At 44.8% G+C, this 17,946-nt stretch overlaps 2 protein-coding genes across 14 annotated transcripts in view; one reads left to right on the top strand and one right to left on the bottom strand.

The window, feature by feature from the left end:
- Nucleotides 1-1,962, bottom strand: part of PURG (purine rich element binding protein G) — a 33,712-nt gene extending 31,750 nt beyond the window's left edge. For both annotated transcript variants that reach the window (XR_012903946.2, XM_075929333.2), the window contains exon 1: nt 1,687-1,962. The gene's annotated coding sequence lies outside the window, so the exon portion shown is untranslated. The remainder of the gene's footprint in view (nt 1-1,686) is intronic.
- Nucleotides 1,932-17,946, top strand: part of WRN (WRN RecQ like helicase) — an 87,193-nt gene continuing 71,178 nt past the window's right edge. Inside the window, exons 1-7 of one of the 12 annotated variants that reach the window (XM_075929323.2) lie at nt 1,997-2,058; nt 2,848-2,933; nt 10,266-10,369; nt 10,500-10,621; nt 11,744-11,850; nt 12,750-12,895; nt 15,264-15,412. In XM_075929323.2, the coding sequence (XP_075785438.2) occupies nt 10,550-10,621; nt 11,744-11,850; nt 12,750-12,895; nt 15,264-15,412 (474 nt within the window). In that variant the 5' untranslated portion in view covers nt 1,997-2,058; nt 2,848-2,933; nt 10,266-10,369; nt 10,500-10,549. Of the gene's footprint in view, nt 2,059-2,349; nt 2,934-4,066; nt 4,153-10,265; nt 10,374-10,499; nt 10,622-11,743; nt 11,851-12,749; nt 12,896-15,263; nt 15,413-17,946 lie in introns of those variants that run through there. The other 11 variants (XM_075929331.2, XM_075929326.2, XM_075929325.2 and 8 more) reach the window with 11 other exon arrangements.

The raw sequence follows: 17,946 nt of genomic DNA, 5'->3' as shown, positions 1-17,946 counted from the left end.
CTGCAGATGACAAATATAACAGATACAGACCATAACATCAGTGCCAGGTACTTGTGCTGATTCTCAGAATATCTTGACTCAGTGTTACTTTCCCCACAATGATGCTGACACCTCAGTCTCTTACCATGACACACAGTAACATAGGAAGAAATCGCAATCTCAGTGTCTCCTCCTATCATTAGACTTTATGTACCAGCTTCAAGCTTCTCCCACAACCATCCCTTCACAGTTCCCATCACTATTACCCTCCCCCAACAGCCATCCCACAACTCCCCATTTCTTTGATAATCATCCCCACAATTCCATTACTGTCTTCCTTCCCCCAGTATCTCACTAATCTTATTACAACCCCCAGGGCTGGAGGGTTCCACCAGGGACTGGGTGACACTGGCATAGCCCCACTCTAATGCCAAACAGTCCTCTGTAATCCCCCCCCCAACCATGTGACTCTACTGCCCCTAATTTGTCCCTGAATGCAGTAAACTTACATCAATCCCCCATTTCCTCCAGTGATGACCCAAATCACCCAACAGTCGTGGAACTGCAGAGCACTCTTCCAGTGACTCCCCCTCCCCCAGGGCGGCAGCCCCCCAATGACCATGCTACCCGCAGGCTGCAGCCTGAACTCCCACACTCCATGACTCATTCCTCGAAGCTGAACCCCACCCAGTGACCCCGATCTCTTCTCTCAGATTGTAGCTGCTCTCAGTGACCCCCCATTCCTCCTAACCCCTCCCCCAGGATGCAGCCCCCCCAATGAGAAGACCCCATAGTAACCCCTGAGGCTACGGCCCCCCCTGACCCTCCCCCCTTCAGATTATGGCCCCCCACTGACCCTCCTCTGCCAGGCTACGGCTCCCCACTGACCCCTCCCAGGCTACAGTCCCCCCACTGACCCTCCCCTCCCCAGGCTATGGTCCCCCACTGACCTCCGCCCCACCACCCTGCTATGGCCCCCCACTGACCTCTGCCCCACCATCCTGCTATGGCCCCCCACTGACTTCCCCCTCCCCAGACTACGGCCTCCCACTGACCCTCCCCAGGCTATGGCCCCCCACTGACCTCCGCTCCACCACCCTGCTATGGCCCCCCATTGACCCCTCCTGCCCAGACTACGGCCCCCCCCACTGACCCTCCCCAGGCTACGGCCCCCCCACTGACCTCCACCCCATCACCCTGCTACGGCTCCCCACTGACCCCCCCCACTGACCCCCCCCTCCCCAGGCTACGGCCCCCCCACTGACCCCCCCACTGACTCCCCCTCCCCAGGCTACGGTCCCCCCACTGACCCCCCCCCCCCCAGGCTACGGCTCCCCCACTGACCCCCCCACTGACTCCCCCTCCCCAGGCTACGGTCCCCCCACTGACCCCCCCCTCCCCAGGCTACGGCTCCCCCACTGACCCCCCCACTGACCCCCCCCTCCCCAGGCTACGGCCCCCCACTGACCCCCCCCTCCCCAGGCTACGGCCCCCCCACTGACCTCCACCCCACCACCCTGCTACGGCTCCCCACTGACCCCCCCCCACTGACTCCCCCCTCCCCAGGCTACGGCCCCCCACTGACCCCCCCCCCCCAGGCTACGGGCCCCCCAGGCTGCCCCCCCCTCCCCGCCCCCCCACTCGGCTCGCCCCTCCCCGGCCAGGGCCCCCCTGCCCCGCGCGGCGGCAGGCGAAGGGGGCACTTACTCCATTGCTGCAATTGCCCTTCACCAACCGCCGCCGCTCGCCGCGCACAGACGCGTCTGGGGCCGGGTAGGAGCATCCCCCGCAGGCCGCGCGGCGACTCCGCCCCGCCGCGGGCTCCGCCGAGAGATACGGCGGCAGAGCAGGGCCCGCGCCTCAGGGCTCGCGGGATGGAGCGGGCGCCGCTTTCCCAGGTACCGATTCGGCCCTGAAACTACAGCCCCCGGCATGCACCGCGACAGGGCCGCCCTGCACATGCGCGTGCCCTCGCCTGACCTTCCCGCCTGGGCAGCGGGAGGGTGACGTGTTCCTGCGCGACGGGCGGCGCGTGAATGACGTTGGTCCGTGCGCCGCCGCGGGCGGAAGGTGTCTGAGGTGAGGGAGCAGCACAGGGCAGGGGACCCCGGTGGGGAGAGGGCTGGGCGCCGGCCTCCCCTCTCCGGGCGGGCGGGCGCTTCCCGGGCCCGCCAGCGCCGCCTGGGTCTTAGCGCGGGGCTGTTCCCTTCGTGGACCTGGCTGAGCCGCGCACCCGCCTTCCCGCCTGCTGGACTTGGCGCGCGCCCGGCGCCTCGCGGCTGCTGGACTTGGCGCGCGCCCGGCGCCTCGCGGCTGCTGGACTTGGCGCGCGCCCGGCTCCTGCTGGACTTGGCGCGCGCTCGCCTCCCCTCGTGGCCAGGGGAAGCCGCTTCCTCCCGGGGACTCCAGCTGCGGGCCCCGCGGGGCTTTGCAGCCGGGGCAGGAGCGTCCGCGCTGCTCGGATGCGCGTGCGCTATAGCCCGGGGCGCGCTGGGCCACTTGCCCCTCGCTGCAGTGTAGCCCTGCCTGGATGCATTCCTGCAGCCGTCCGTACCCCGCCCCATGGGCTGGGCCGGGCCGTGGGGGGGCCCGTCTGTCACCTGTTTGCCAGCTGCAGAGTTTGTCTGCCCGATGCTTCGCAGTCAGGAATACTCCCGCAAGCCACTCCCTGGTTCTGCAGAGTGAACTTCGGGAGCTTTTGGGGGGGACTAGGCTGGGCCTCCCGAATTGAGGCGGGAGCAACAGGGATGCACAGTTGTTTGGGGGAGTTGAACGGTCAAGTTCCTCTAGCAGGCCTCGCTGTGCGTGCACACAAATGAAGTGAAATACATTTTCTGCAAGATAATTCTAGCATTTGAACTTACACAGCACATCTGGGTTCAAGCTACTGCTGCTGATGGACATTGTCAGTATACAGTACATGACGGGCTGGGACCAGAAATGTCAGTGTGTAGGTGAGTACATGATTAACCAATAAGCCTGAGCTTATTGGTTAATCCTGTTAATTACACACATTTCCCCCCCTCCCTTGCTGCCTCTGATACAGAGGCATCAAAGGTGAGGAGATAGGATCCAGTAGTTCCATCCCTGTGCTGCTGCCTCTGATAGGCAGCAGTGCAGATAGCGAGGAGGACAGGTAGGAACCAATACGCGCCAGCTCTGTGGACCCTCCTCTCTCAGAGGCAGCAGTGTGCGTGGGGGGTGGAGAGTGCTGCTTTTCATAAATTATCCTCTTAATTTCTGTTATTTTAATTCTTATTACTATGGGAACTTGTTGTTACATGTGGCTGCTGCAGTATTTTCCATGATATTGGAGTCAGGTGCCTTGCGGTCTAGCTGGGTACATTGTGGCACGTTCTGTTAAAAATCACCTTTTAGCATGTGTTTATAGTAATATTGTAACTTCACCAGCACAGGATTGTGTCAGCCCTTCTTTAGCTCTAAAGCAGTGGTGGGCAACCTGTGGCCTGCACACCCCGTCTGCACCCTCCATCATACTTCTCTTGTGCACTGGGGTAGTGAAGTCTTGCACTTCCTATTTCACAAGTGCTGTGAGGGAAGGGGAGGAGTGCCATGAATCTGCTGAGTCGTGCTTTATCTCTGTGCCTCCCCCTTCATCCCGAGATAGGATGCTGTGAATCAGCTGTTTACAGTTGTTCAAGCTGGGGGGAGGGAAGGAGGAGGAGGAATCGGAACACAATGCGAATCTGCAAATTCATGGTGCTCAAAAAGTGCTGGGAAGGGAAGGGAGTAGGAAATGTGGAGCTCCAAAGGCGTGGGGGAAGAGGTAGAAGAGGTCTGTGGGTCTCCGATGGAACCCCAGTGGGCCACAGTTTGCCCACTACTGAATCATGCAGCCCACTGAGACAAAGGAGGGCCACTCATGCAGCCTACTTACTAGTCTTGGTTGCCCATCGCTGGTCTAAAGCCTAGTATGACTGTTACAGTTGTACCAGCCTCAGCCTGTAAACCTTGCAATACAGTCTTTTGTTTATATACCTATTACTGAAGATTTTCCCACCAATGCTCAGATCCTTAGCTCAAATAATTTTTGTTTTTCTTCATTTAAATCATTCCTCTGGAATAGGGGATGAGGATGAAGTGTTCAGTATGCAGACTGTGTCGGGGACAGAGAACTATCCCAGTTCTCTCACCACAGCAGCTTGAGGCCAGGTGAGAAGTGCCTTTCCATGGCCACTGCTGCTCCATTGGGCACAGCTAGGATGAGGACTGCAGCAAATTCTGCACTTTCCCTGTGTTCAATGAAAAAGGATAACAGCCAGCAATGTTCCCATACCAGGAGAATTGGTTTAAGTCAAGGTGATTTAAATTGATTTGTATCTCAATTTAAATCACACACACAAAAATCGGTTTAAATCAAGTTTCCCGCTGATTCAAACAGTGGTGCATATCTGATCATTAAAATGTTAATGTACAGCTCAGTACAGCATTTTACAGCATCTAAGAGGGTATACTGTGTGTAATTTTTTTGGATAATGAATTTTATTAATTTAGGAAATAGTACATAATACTTATTACCTGTGTCAAGCTGCACATGCAGCAGTAGTACATAAGGAATGGTGAGAACTAAATCTCACACACAAATCAATAGCACTTACATTTTATTAAACTAAATCTTAAATGTTATGTAAATGTTTCACATTTGCAATTGAAGCAGTCTCCTGAGTTGCTGGCTGATGTCAGTTCTTAAACTCTTTTATTTTCAAATTTTATTAATTGTAACAGACAAGTCCTTATACCACTATGGCTACGTCTACACTGCAGGCTTCTTGCGCAAAAACTGTTTAGTGCAAGAGCGTGTCCACACTGCCATGTGCTTTTGCGCAAGAGATGTGCTTTTGCTTAAGAGCATCCATGGCAGTGTGGATGCTCTCTTGTGCAGGAAACCCCTATTGCCCATCCACACTGCCTTCTTGTGCAAGAGGGCTTATTCCTTGTGGGGAGAAGAATAACTCTTGTGCAAGAAGCTCTGTTCCCACGCTTATTGTAAATTTACTTGCTCAAGAATGCACGTGCATTGTAGACGCTCTGCAAGTTTTTGCACAAGAACGGCTAAGCCTGCAGTGTAGACATTGCCTACCTGTACGGTGGCCTTAAAACTTCTATAGGTAGCACTCACCTTCCCCACTCCCCTTGTCACTTTGATGCAGATCTGATTCCAAGTTACTCAAAAAGCTAAGACTGACTGTGCTAACAGTGCACTTAATTTTGGAGTAAGCCCCATTGAAAACAAGTATAGGATGGAGTTCCTTTGGAAAAGCTGAGTTGTGCTAATGTAAAATAGGGAATAGACTTACGGCATTACCATTATGGTCTGTGATCATGATGTTCCAAAATAAGAGGTATTTATTGTTTAATATAAAATAAGAAAATGACACTTGGTGACAACCAGCACCTCTAAATCTATCATATTGCAATTTTCCATATTGTATTCTATGTTTAGAATCTATCACCAAAGTTAACTTATTAAACAAGCCTTAAGGATTAGCTAAGACAAACTTTTTTTTCTAGCAACATCCAACATGACAAACAACTTGGGAATTTACTTGTTAAATCACACTTTTATAATAAAAGGCTTAGCGGGAGTCTTGAAGAATGATTAATTGCAAAGTTGATCCACATTGTTATTCAGACAGATCCACATCATTTTCTCCCAGTAAAGCAGTTTTCCTTATGATTCATTCTTGCAGCGAGGCCCTGCATCATCTTCTTGCGCTGCTTACACGTGTTCCTTTTTTTACCCAGGGAATGAATTTCTTAAAAACATTCCCAGGCACTTTTACACCCAGAAGCCATGATAGTTTTTCTATGGCAAAAGTTTAAGGAAGTATAGGAAGCTGTGTATGTGCTGAATATCTTCCCTTTTTCTTTGCAGTGCACTCCACTGTTCCTTTCTGTATTGCCTCCATCCATTCCTATATATTGTCTCCGTCTTTAGACAGTCTTAACTAACTCTGCTTTGCCCACATAAGCACAGAACAAAAACATTTCTCGAGCCTGTGTCTGTCTTTGCGCCTGTTAATCTGCTGAGGAGCGAAATTGAAGGCCCAGAACTTTCAAGAAGCAAGAGCTGGTTGTTAGGCTGCACAGATGAGAGCCATTAATTACTTTTTAAGACTGTATGTGTAGCTATAGCATGTTCATGATAAGATTTAATTGTAACTTATTTTTAAATGAGAAATTTAGTATTTTATTGATTTTTCAAAATAAATTCAATTTAAATTAAAACAGATTTTTTTTGAATTTTTTTAAAAATATTTTTTTTTATCCACCCTATCCAATATGAATGGAGAAGGGGCGCTTTACTCCCCTGCCCTTCCTAAAGGCCACGGAGTGGGGAGGGCAAGAGAGGCTCAGGGCTGAGGCAGTCCCAGATAGGGTGGCAGCATGCTCCCAACCAGCTCCTTTCATCTGCCTGGTGATTGTTTCTGTTCTCTATAGTTGTACGTGTCGCTGTATATATTGGGTGGTGGAGCAAAGCTCTCCCCCCTTCCCTCACTAAAGGGTGCCAGTGCGGTGGGAAGCTCAGGGCTGGGGTAGTCCTGGACCTGGGAAGTGGGGAACAGCCCCAGCTAATCCCTGTCCCCAGCCAATTACCTGTCTGGTGATTGTCTGGTTTTATGAAAAGCAATCCTGTTTCAGGCACATCCCATTTTCCTGGCACAACCAAACCCGTATCTTGTTTTAGGGTTATGATAAGAGGAAGCTGTATTCTAAATTTCGTGGTCCTAGTTTTTATCATTTGAGGCGTTCTTGAACAGACAGAAAAACTCTCAAGTACATCATTTATGAAAATTTGTCCGCCTTACACACCTATAATACTATTAAACTTATTTCTGTACTGGTATCTTCCTCTGATTATCACACATTGATTACATATGAATTAGCCATAGCACAAATAAATGTATGAAATAACTGGATACAGAAAACTACAAAAAATACTTAGCAAAATGTCGTCATTTTGTCTTTGAAGGATGTGTTTTTTCGAGACATTGGACAGCTACATTAAAAAGGCAGGGTCACATTTCTGGAGAAAATATAATAAGCCTTAATGATATCAGGCAGAAGATATTTTGAGTTACGCATTATTTATTTCTGTATAATAGTTGAAGATTTGTTGACAGAAGCAGCACTACTTTCTAGCAATAATGTAACAGTGGCATTGAGTGAAAGAGGCTAACTTTCTGTGCATCACAGGCTTAAACTGAATTGTAGGAAATAAATAGCTTCTATATTGATAATTACTGCTTGTTGCTTTCATCGTGATCACAGAAAAGATTTGAAAGAAATACCAGAGTAGCCTGTTAAAGAAAGTGGTAATTACTAATACTGGTAGTTAGACCAAATGTTGAATGAGTTTGATTAAATGAGCCTCTGACTAAATTTTTTACTTACTCAACTTTATACTTATTTCTAACAAGAATAATTTTTGATTGCTGGCATTAAATCAATTGGCGATTTGTGATGTTAGAGGCAGCTGTGCTTGGAGTTTATTTTAACACACAAAAGAGTACTGAAAACATCAGTTTTTCTTCATCAAAATAGTGTTTATTATAAGAAGAAGCAGTAATAGGGTTTTAACAAAAAAGACAAATTTCTTATTTGTACTGTACCTTGAATCACCTTAATACTAGGGATGCTTACTAGTTACCCAGTAAGCATAAGCGTTCCTGGGAAAAGGGCCTGTTGTGGGTAGAGGGCTGTTGTAGCCTTGCTGGGTCCTAATGCAGAGCTGCTGGGTGACTGGCAGCAGGGGCTGGGAACTAGTGCCACACAGGGCTGTTCCAGCCAGGCTGGAGAGATCCCTCACCCAGGATTCTACTTAGTTAAACATGAGGTTAACCTAACACTTAACCAGTTAACTAATTAATCAGGATTTTACATTCCTACTTGATACAATAAACTTCATGTAAAAGGTCTCTTCTCCCAGGGAGTTATGTACATATCACATTCTTCTAGTGCTTGAGGTTAAGGCTACGAAGTTTTCTCACCGATATCACAGTTGTTGTTGAACTGAATTTGAATAAAGTCCATGAAATGCCCCCCAAATTAAGTGGCAGTATGAGCTAGTCCACTCAAGTTCAGTGTGTCTGCTTCTCCATTTCTGACCAACTTTCTGTGCATCAACACTGTGTCGCACAACCTTTCCGAGCCTTGGGCCACACTGCTCTCCTCAGAGGGAGTGAGGGACGGTTCTCTCCACTGCACAACCGCTTGGTCTCCTGCCCTGGCCTCCGCTCCGGCTTTTCCTGTGCGTGCATGCGTGCGCTTCCCCATGATGGGGTGCAGGAGCAGGCGAAGAGTAGGGTGTCTAGTCAGGGGGAGGGGGCAGGAGCAGGCTGTGGGTGAGTGTCTGGCCGGGGGAGGGGGCTGGAGTAGGTTAGGAGTAGGTGTCTGGCCAGGGGGGAAGGGGTTGTAGTAGGTATGGGGTAGGTGTCTGGCCATGGGGGAGGGGGAAGGTTGGAGTTGCAGGGTCTTGGCACAGAAGTAGGGTGGAGGGTGCAGTGTCTGGGTGGCACTTACAATAAATATATCCTGTTACAGACCCTGGAGAAATAAAGTAACAGTCACTCCAACATGACAACCAGACACTGCTCCACACACGGAATAAGTTAGCGGCCCATGGGCCGAGTGCAGAATGGAGGCCATGACTCGCCAGGTGCGCAGGGAATCTGGCTGGCAGGTCTGGGCAGGCTGGCCAGGATCCAGCCTGCTGGCACCTGGATGACAGACTCCAGCAGCCCCACGGGGCATTCTGGCAGGTGCAAGTGCACAGCAGCGGGGACACAGTCTTGGCAGCAGCTCATCTTTCACGGGCAAGAGGGTGTCCAGGTCTGTTTTTGCCCCCCGCTTTCACTGCTCTCAGACTTTCTGTCCCAGGCATGGCTTCCCGCTGCTTCATTGGCCGGATTCTGGCCAATGGAGCAGCGGGAAAAGCATGCAGGCAGTGTGCAGGTGCATGCTTTGTTTCTCCAGCCGGGGGCGGGGGCGTGCATGCACACATACATGGAGCACTTACTTCATGGCTCCAGCTTTTTCCCCAATTACACAGCGAGGCTCGAGGCTTTCTCCGCTCTCCTGCCTCAGTGTGCCACACACAATCATCTTGGCTGCCACTTATGGCATGTGTGCCAGCTGTTACCAAGCCCTGTGTCCAACATGTAACACAATCAAATTTGTCCTTCTGTTCCTCTATCTCTGGAGAAATGGATGTGCCAAACCTGGGTGGTGGTTTAAGTGTGTGGGACAGGTGCAGAGACCTGGGCAAGCTCTGTGGTACAGGAACCATGCTATAGGGTGAATGTGTGACAATCATAGCCCTACTTGTGTGAACTAACAGTATCTGAGAATTAGACACTTGGTATGCTGACTAGCAACGTACGGAGGTGGAGGGAGGTGTTTCTAGTGCAGTATCACACATTCAGACTTATTCTACTTATTTATAAGGGATCTAGAAGAGGAACCAAAAGGTCATCGATGACATTTGTAGAAGATATAACCTTATGAAGGAGGCTCTTTGTTGCTTTAAGACCTCATGTCATGGGCCAAGGACTTACTGTGCTAGGTGCTATACAAACACGCTGAGAGATGGTCCCTGCTACAAAGAGCTTATAATTTAGGACAAATGAACAGGTGAATTTAGACAAGTAGGTGGAGGGGGGCACAAAGTTAGTTCTGCATAGCATGCAGGCATTGGGCTTATCATACCAGCTGCTTGATGGTTGCCAAGAATTTTGTAGGAATTGTTGTGACATGAGAATTGAGAGAAATGAAAGAGGACAGTGAAGTGACTTTGAGAGTATTTGAGGAGCTCATCCCATATGTACAGCATTATGAGAGAGGGCCTGAAGGTGCTTGTTTAACGTAACAATCAGGTGTTGAAGGCTGGCATTGGCAGGATGGAGGTGGGAACTGACATCTTGATGATGTAGGAGAGAAAAGCTGTGAAGGGCTTTGGAATGTGTTTGATGAAATGGAGAACAGGGAGCCAATGAGGGGATACAGTGAGAAGGGAACATAATTCTTGCAAGCATTTTCAAGTAAACACAGGATGGGAGATAAATTGTGTGGAGTGGTGTGAACGTTGAAAAAAACATGTTGGCTGACTCTTCAGAACAACGTTGACACAGTGGAATTGTTGGAATTTGCATTGCTTAAATCTCTCTATATATTTTAAAATAGTGGCAGATGGTAATGACAGGAACTTAAATATTACAAGAAAATAAGATGAAATACAAATATTAAGCTATATGTGTTTGCTGCAGACGTTTTAAAGAGAATCAGACCACTGAACTGAAGGAACTCACTGGCTAAGCAGCTGGAACCAGAGTGTATTCAAGTGCATAACCAGCTTTTGATAGCAGGAATGGTAGGTACGAAGAAAATTTTTCTTAGTTTGAGTTTATTAATCTAATACAGTCAATGACTTTCCTCTTCCAATCTATAATTCAACCCTTCGTGTGAGAGGATAAGGTCCTTTTCCCCCTTCAATTTTACAGAACAAAAATAACAGAAATGCAGCAGAAGTGTTAATCCAATAGAATTGAAAATGACTTCTCCACATCATAAACTTCCTCAATGGATGACTGCACAGAGTAAAGATGATGTGGGTGAAAAAAAGGTAGGATTTGATGTGAAATTTTAGTTGTGTTACATTACACAGATAGTTTGGACCTACATTCAATTTTACTACATTTTCAGCTCGTCCCATTGTTCAAGTATTCTTTGTTAATATACTTACAGCTTGTCTGTAGATTAATTGTATATTAGAACTATTGAACGATTAAAAAATAACGATTAATTGTACTATTAATAGAATCTCATTTATTTAAATATTTTGGACGTTTTCTACATTTTCAAATATATTTATTTCAATTACAACACAATAAAAAGTGTACAGTGCTCACTTCATATTTATTTTTATTACAAATACTTGGGCATTGTATGAAACAAAAGAAATCTTATATTTCAGTTCACCCTAAATACAATTTCTACAGTTCAATGTCTTTATCATGAAAGTTGAACTTACAAATGTAGAATTACTTAAAAATAACTGCATTCAAAAACAAAACAATATCAGACTTTAGAGCCTAGTCTTGTTCTCAGAAATGGTGAACTGTTTGGGCTGAAATTTTACAAAAGCAAGTTAATAAAAGACTGACACCTGCCATGGAAAATTTCAACAAATGGTTAGAGTTTGACAAATTTGTAAGTGCTTGAAACCAGGGCTATGAGCTCTGTTTTAAAGTTTGTAACTTTTCTGCTAAATATTTTTACAGTGGGGGCTGTGTCTAGACTGGCCAGTTTTTCCAGAAAATCAGCCGCTTTTCCAGAAAAACTTGCCAGCTGTCTACACTGGCCGCTTGAATTTCCGCAAAAGCACTGACTTCCTACTGTAAGAAATCAGTGCTTCTTGCAGAAATACTATTCTGCTTCTGTTCAGGCAAAAGTCAGGCGAAAATGGCGATCGGGGCTTTTTTGCGGAAAAGCACGTCTAGATTGGCACAGACACTTTTCTGCAAAAAAGTGCTTTTGCAGAAAAGTGTCCATGCCAATCTAGACGCTCTGTTCCAAAAATGCTTTTAACGGAAAACTTTTCCGTTAAAAGCATTTCCAGAAAATCATGCCAGTCTAGACGCAGCCTAACAAATTAATCCCAAAATTGTTTTGATAGCTAAGACTATTGTGCAACAATTGTGCTAATGAATGTATTTGCAATGTGGCTGAATACACATTATAACAGATCCAGAGGAGTGTTCTGGAAAATGACCTGCCTTTCTTAGAGTTCCATGGCTCTGTTGTTTACAGCTACGATGCCAGCGACTGTTCCTTTCTGTCAGAAGATATCAGGTAAAAGCTTACATGTTTTCTTGGTGTGTCTATCTCTATCTCAGAGAAGGGTTTATGTTTTTAATACACAGATCTATACCTGTTGTGTAATTTTCATACACAGACTGAGTCAGCCATTGAGCCATAGAAAATGTCTGTTGATAGTAGATGTCTTTAGTGTAAGTAGACGTCTTTAGTGTAAGTAGCAGAATTCTGTCTGCCTTTACATACTGTTAAAGTGCACCAAGTGAAGTTACAGATTCTTAGCTCTAAAATTATTCATAAATGCTACTGAAAGGTGTCTGTAGTGAGTGGATATTAAGCAATAAGCTTTATTTAATTTAGATGACTAGTTCTGCAATTGGTACTCTTTTTCTGAGACTTCATGTCTGGAGACAGTCTTGAATGGTACAGGATTTGCACATTGAAGTGTGTAACTTTGCACAGTGTGACTAGCTGCAGGGGCTTCAATAATTTCAATAGGACTATAGTTTGTAAAGTATGTGTTTGGATCTCTGCAAGATTGGGACTTAATATTTTATCGATTCATTATGTAAATAGTCTAAAATAAATTGGGAAAATACTTCTACACAAGGACTTCCAAGAAATACAGAAGGAAGGAGTGATCTACTTCTCTCTCTTGGGGTGAATTTACTTGCAGCATAGCAGGCCAGCAAAATGGCTGCCTGCCCATTTTTTCATGTTGGCTCTTCCTACTAAGGTGAATTTTACCCTCTGCATGGAGGCTGTTGGACTACAACTCTACTAATTCTGGTGAAATTTTCACAGCCCCTAAAGAGAGTAAGAGAGTTTTTTAGTCATTCATTTTCAAGGAAGCTATTCTGTTGTCAGATGTCATACTCGATATATGTGTAGTAGAATATTTAAATGGGAATTAAATCAACCTATTTTCTCTTCAGAAGAAACTTATCTGATGGAGGAGTGATAGGATTTGACATTGAATGGCCACCATCATTTACTAAAGGGAAAGGAGGGAAAGTTGCCCTAATCCAAATATGTGTGTCTGAGAAAAAATGTTACTTGTTTCACATTTCTTCAATGAGAGGTTAGTACATTCTTTCTGTGCCCTGACTCATATGAACATGAATTGCCTTCCTGATTCAGGTTACTTAATCTATGCTTTTGCCTCTTGAAGAAGTTAGTACTTCCTGTTTCAGCTAATGCAGAGAACTATGCATTTCTACATGAGTACCTCAGTCTATGTTGGCCCATATAAGTAGTTTACATCCTGAAAATACCACCATTAATATAACATTAATGTAATTAAAAATTCCTTATCTGTATTATTAAAATTGTAAATTAAATCCGAATAAATGTTAAGAGCTAGATTTTTTTTTCATAACAGTTTAGTATCTTGCAGGTCCCAGATGGCATCTAAATGAAGTGGTCAGATCTTCAAAAGTGCTCAGTCTCCAATAGCTCCCATTGTTCCCACAGCAGGAGGAAAAGACGTTTCCTTCTCATTTACTGTGCTAATGTTTTCATTTCTCTTTGAAGATGACTATCATAGCTTATTTATGCAATCTCTTTCTTGCGTTTGTGTGCTGCCTGCACATGACTCTTTGGATTCACAGCACAGCTGAGAGTTTTAAATGAAGAAAATAATTTTTACTAAAATAAAAAATTATTTAACAGTCATACCTATTTTGGGGGATTTTATTATGTACCTACTTGCTCAATATAATTTTTCTCCTCTCCACAGAAATGAAACTGTAGGCCTAAATTTTTCTGACAGTGTCCCTTATAAGGTTTTTAGCTAGTTGAGCCAGGATAATGGTTCTTAAAATCTGTGTGTTATACTGTATTCCCATTGGGGAGGTATCAAATATCTGCTGAGAAGGTCAGTTCTCTCTCGCTTGATGTATTTGTGGCAAACCTTATATATACAGTGTCTATAAAATCTAAGCATTTGTGGTTATAAATGAAAGCACCTACATGCATAGATAGCAGACTGATACAAAGTTATTATCATGTGTCTGCAGATGTTCTGAAACTGTGTGTTAATCTCATTGGAGTGTTCACTGATGTTTAACGGTGGCACTTTAAATGTCTGTATTTAATTGCTTATGTTAGCAAATGTGATGGGGCGGTACTGAAGGGTAGGAAAGAGGGAAGAAAGGTACAAAGATATGAAACAGGGAGAGAATGAAAGGAAAATAGAAGGAGAAAAGAAACAAGGGCAAACATGCTGGTGATCATAAAGGTTGAAATTTCCTACTGTGAGATGATAAACGTGATGACATTGAACGTAGGTTGGTTATGAAAGTTGAGTTACTAGTTCTCAACCTTTATGCCAACCTTCTGTTCATACCAGTAGGAGATGCCCTGTGAATTGAGGAGAATATATAGAGTCCTAAATACAAAACCTAGTCCATGAACTATCATTCAGTATAAATTTTGGAGTCTGGGCAGAATGTACACCATAAAAGTACCAAAATTATATCATAAAATGTAGGCAGTGACACATGGTGAAGTGTTGAGTCTTCAGATACTTACTAAGTTAGTGTAAAAGTCAAGTTTGGAATGTAGAAATTGAGCAAGTTTCTAGGTCTTGTGCCCCTGCCTGCAGCCCCCAGCGCTGTCCAGGACTCGCCCCCTTACATAAGCGACCCTCTTCCTCCCCCGCGCTGGCACGCAGTGCCCTGACCCCGCCCTGCCTCCTGCAGCTCCGACACCAGCTGGGGCGCCCCTCCTGCGTGTAACCTCCCCTCCATCTGGGGTCGCACTCCCTCCCTTTCCCCCACCCTCTCGGGTGTGACGCGGACCTATATTTTAATCCCTATAGAAATCAGTACAATTTTTCGACCATTCAAAAAAAATAATGGACTATTGTTTTTCTACATTTTGTTCCTCTGGTTTCCCAAGCAACGCTGGGTAACTCCAGCTAATAGTTTAATAATTTGGAAGTAAATATATGAAAAACATTGAAATAGCACATTCAATTTTAGTGATCATTCAGCTTTATGGAGCAGAAATTATTTTCCAAAGGTCGTTTCCTGTTTTTGCTGGTTGCCATTCATGCTGATGAATGAGGCATTTAGAAGTAAATATCAGCTTGGAAGCCACTTTTTGATCTGTTGTTTCCATAAGCAAAAAATAACTTTTGCGTAATTTCAGTGTTATTTGCCTCCAGATGAAAATATATTAGAACCATTCAGAGCTCCAGCTAGCAAAAAACCTAGAGTGACTGGCCTGCCTTGGAATTGAAGTGCAATAATAGATATCACATGCATTTGTATGGTGGCTAGGTTTACTGCTTTATAGATACATATGTAGCAAGGATTTTGATATTACTATAAAAAATAGATTGCCCAAATTTCTCCTTAATAGGATTTCACCTATTTTCCATGTGAAATTATAACCTGGCATCTTTTGCCATATAGGTGACTATATTTGAACTTAATCTGTTTTAGGTTTTCCCCAGGGACTCAAAAGATTGCTTGAAGATGAAGCCGTTAAAAAGGTTGGAGTAGGAATTGAAGGAGATCAGTGGAAGCTGATGAGCGACTTCGAAATCAGACTGAAGAGCTTTGTAGAACTGGCTGATATAGCCAACGAAAAAGTAAAAATTCAATGTCAGGGTGGGGAGTGTTCTCCATTATGCTAAACAAAGGGAAATTTTTATTATCATAAAAGTGCAAATGTGGCACCAATCATACACTGTAGATGAGTTACCAGAGATAAATATTAACAGGTAACACTTTTTAAAGTTTTTTTTGAATGTTGAAGGAACTCACGTAATACTACAGTATTAAATGCCTTCATTTTTATTGCACAGTATATTTCATTTTCCTACAGATTTTTTTCCACTTCAACTCTGTTTCAAGGCCATTTTCTTCCATTTGGAACATCATTAAAAATCAATTTAAATTTTTTCCCTTTTATGTGTACTAACAGGAGTGGCCAAACTAGATTAGATCCAAGGTCCATCTAATCCAGTATCCTGTCTCCAGCAGTGGCCAGTACTAGGTACTACAGAAGAAGGTGAAAAAAAACTCTACAGTTGCCCCAGGGAAAGTGTCCTTCTATCCCCAATAGTTATGGGCTGGCTTACACGGTGAAGCATGAGTTTCCAAAACTCGCATTTGTTAAAAATTTACTGTCACAACTGTAGCTATTCTTGCTGTCCATATAAATGTTTCATCTTTTTGTGATCCTGCTAAACTCTTGATTTCAGTGATCTCTTGTGGCAGAGAACGCAGTAGATCAATTTCTATTTGTGTGAAAAAGTATCTCCTTCAATTTGTTTTGATTTACATGTGTGTTCCAAATACTTTGTGCTTATCTCAAAGAAATCTTTGAATTTGGGTAAAGGTGAGCCTTAAGCCGACGGCACAAATCTTAGGAACAAAAAAAAAATCAGTTTATATCACGGAGGTCTTCAAAGGGTCTGCTTTTTACACATACTCTTCCAGAGGACTGGAGGATAGCAAATGTTGTACCTATCTCTATAAAATCCTCTGAGGGCTAGTCAGCAGTAGAAGTGATATCTTGTAGTGCGTCTGGAAAAAGTTCTCTATGCTGCTGGGTGAGAACTGCCCCATAGACACAGTAAATCCATCTTTGCAATACGTGGTAGCAATGTTGCCCAGACAAGGTCACCTGCCAAAAATAGCGCTGTCCCCGGTGGCGCTTAGATCAGTGCAACTTACAGCACTCTGGGGGGCAGTTTTACATCCCTGAGCAATATCATCGAAATAAGTGGTATTGTAGACATGGCCTAAGAGTGTTATGGTGAATTGCAGACCTCAGAAAGCCTTAACTATTGCCTGATCCATTGGCTGAAACAATAATTAAAAACAGAACACCTAGAAAGTCACAATAGGATAGGGTCTAACTTGCATGGGTTCTGCAAAGGACAATCATGTTTGACTAATATGTTAGAATTCTCTGAGATTATATCAGAGAGGCAGTGGATAAAGGAGAACCAGTTCAGAACATAAGGGGGTGCAATACTGGCTGGGATATGGTTCACAGAAAGTAGTTATCAAGTGGTTCACAGTCAAGCGGAAGGGTTTATCAGGTGGGGTCCCAGGCTTAGTGCCAGTTCTGGTGACTTATTACTGTTTATCAGTTTGTTCCAAACCACCTGTACTGACTCCTCAATAGAGAGCAGTTCCTCAGATTTTTTACCTAGAAAGAATGGCTCAGGTATGGGAATCTTGCCCCCATTCTCTTCAGTGAATAGTGACAGAGTGTATCCGTTTAGCTTCTCTACAACAGCCTTGTTTTTCTTGAATGTTCCTTTAGCACCTTGAGCAAACTAGTGGTCCCGCTGATTGTTTGGCAGGCTTCCTGTTTCTGATGTACTTAAATTTTTATTAGTTTTTGTGTCATGTGTGCTCTTAAAATTCTTTTTTGGCTTGCCTGATTATGTTTTTAATCTTGGCTTGCCAGAGTGTATGCGCCTTTCTATTTTTGACAGTAGGATTTGACTTCCCAAGGTTACTTATTGTCTCTAACCATCTCTTTTAGTCTACGGTGCACACTCTACTAAGCATAGTGGCACTTTTTGGTTCTTTTTCTGTGTGTGTTTTTTAACGTTTCTTTTATTTGGGATACACACATAATTTGAGCCTATGTTGTGGTATTTTTTTACATTTTTTTTCTGTGCACCTGGCAGGCTTGTCACTTCTGTGATTATTCCTTTAATTTTATTATAACTAGCTTCCTTGTCTTTGTGTAGTTTCCTTTTTAAAAAAGTTAAATGCTACTTGAAGTGGGTTTCTTTGGCTTTTTCCTCCCTACAAGAATATTAAATTTATTTACATTATAGTTGCTACTGTGGAGCAAATTCAGGTATATTTATCTTTTGGACTAGATTCAGGTTGGCAATAATTTTTTTGGAGGGGCCACTCCAAGACTTTGGAAAGTGGTCAAGGGCCGCACTTTTCTGTGGAGGAGATGCGGAGTCTAGGATGGAGGCTAGGTGCAGAAGGGCACCCGGGGTAAGGGACTGGGATGCAGGAGATGGTGTGAGAGGGAATTTGGGTGAAGGAGGGGTTGTGACCTGGGTCAGGAGATTAGGGTGTAAGGTCAGGGAGGGAGTATGGGTGCAGGACAGGATTCTGGCTTGGTGGAGGAGCTCTAGGAGGA

The sequence above is a fragment of the Pelodiscus sinensis genome, chromosome 4, assembly GCF_052426305.1.
Source record: "Pelodiscus sinensis isolate ZL-2025 chromosome 4, ASM5242630v1, whole genome shotgun sequence".
Lineage (NCBI taxonomy): Eukaryota > Metazoa > Chordata > Testudines > Trionychidae > Pelodiscus > Pelodiscus sinensis.
The sequence above is the reverse complement of the archived record's forward strand: the minus strand, read 5'-3'. Positions and strand labels throughout refer to the sequence as shown.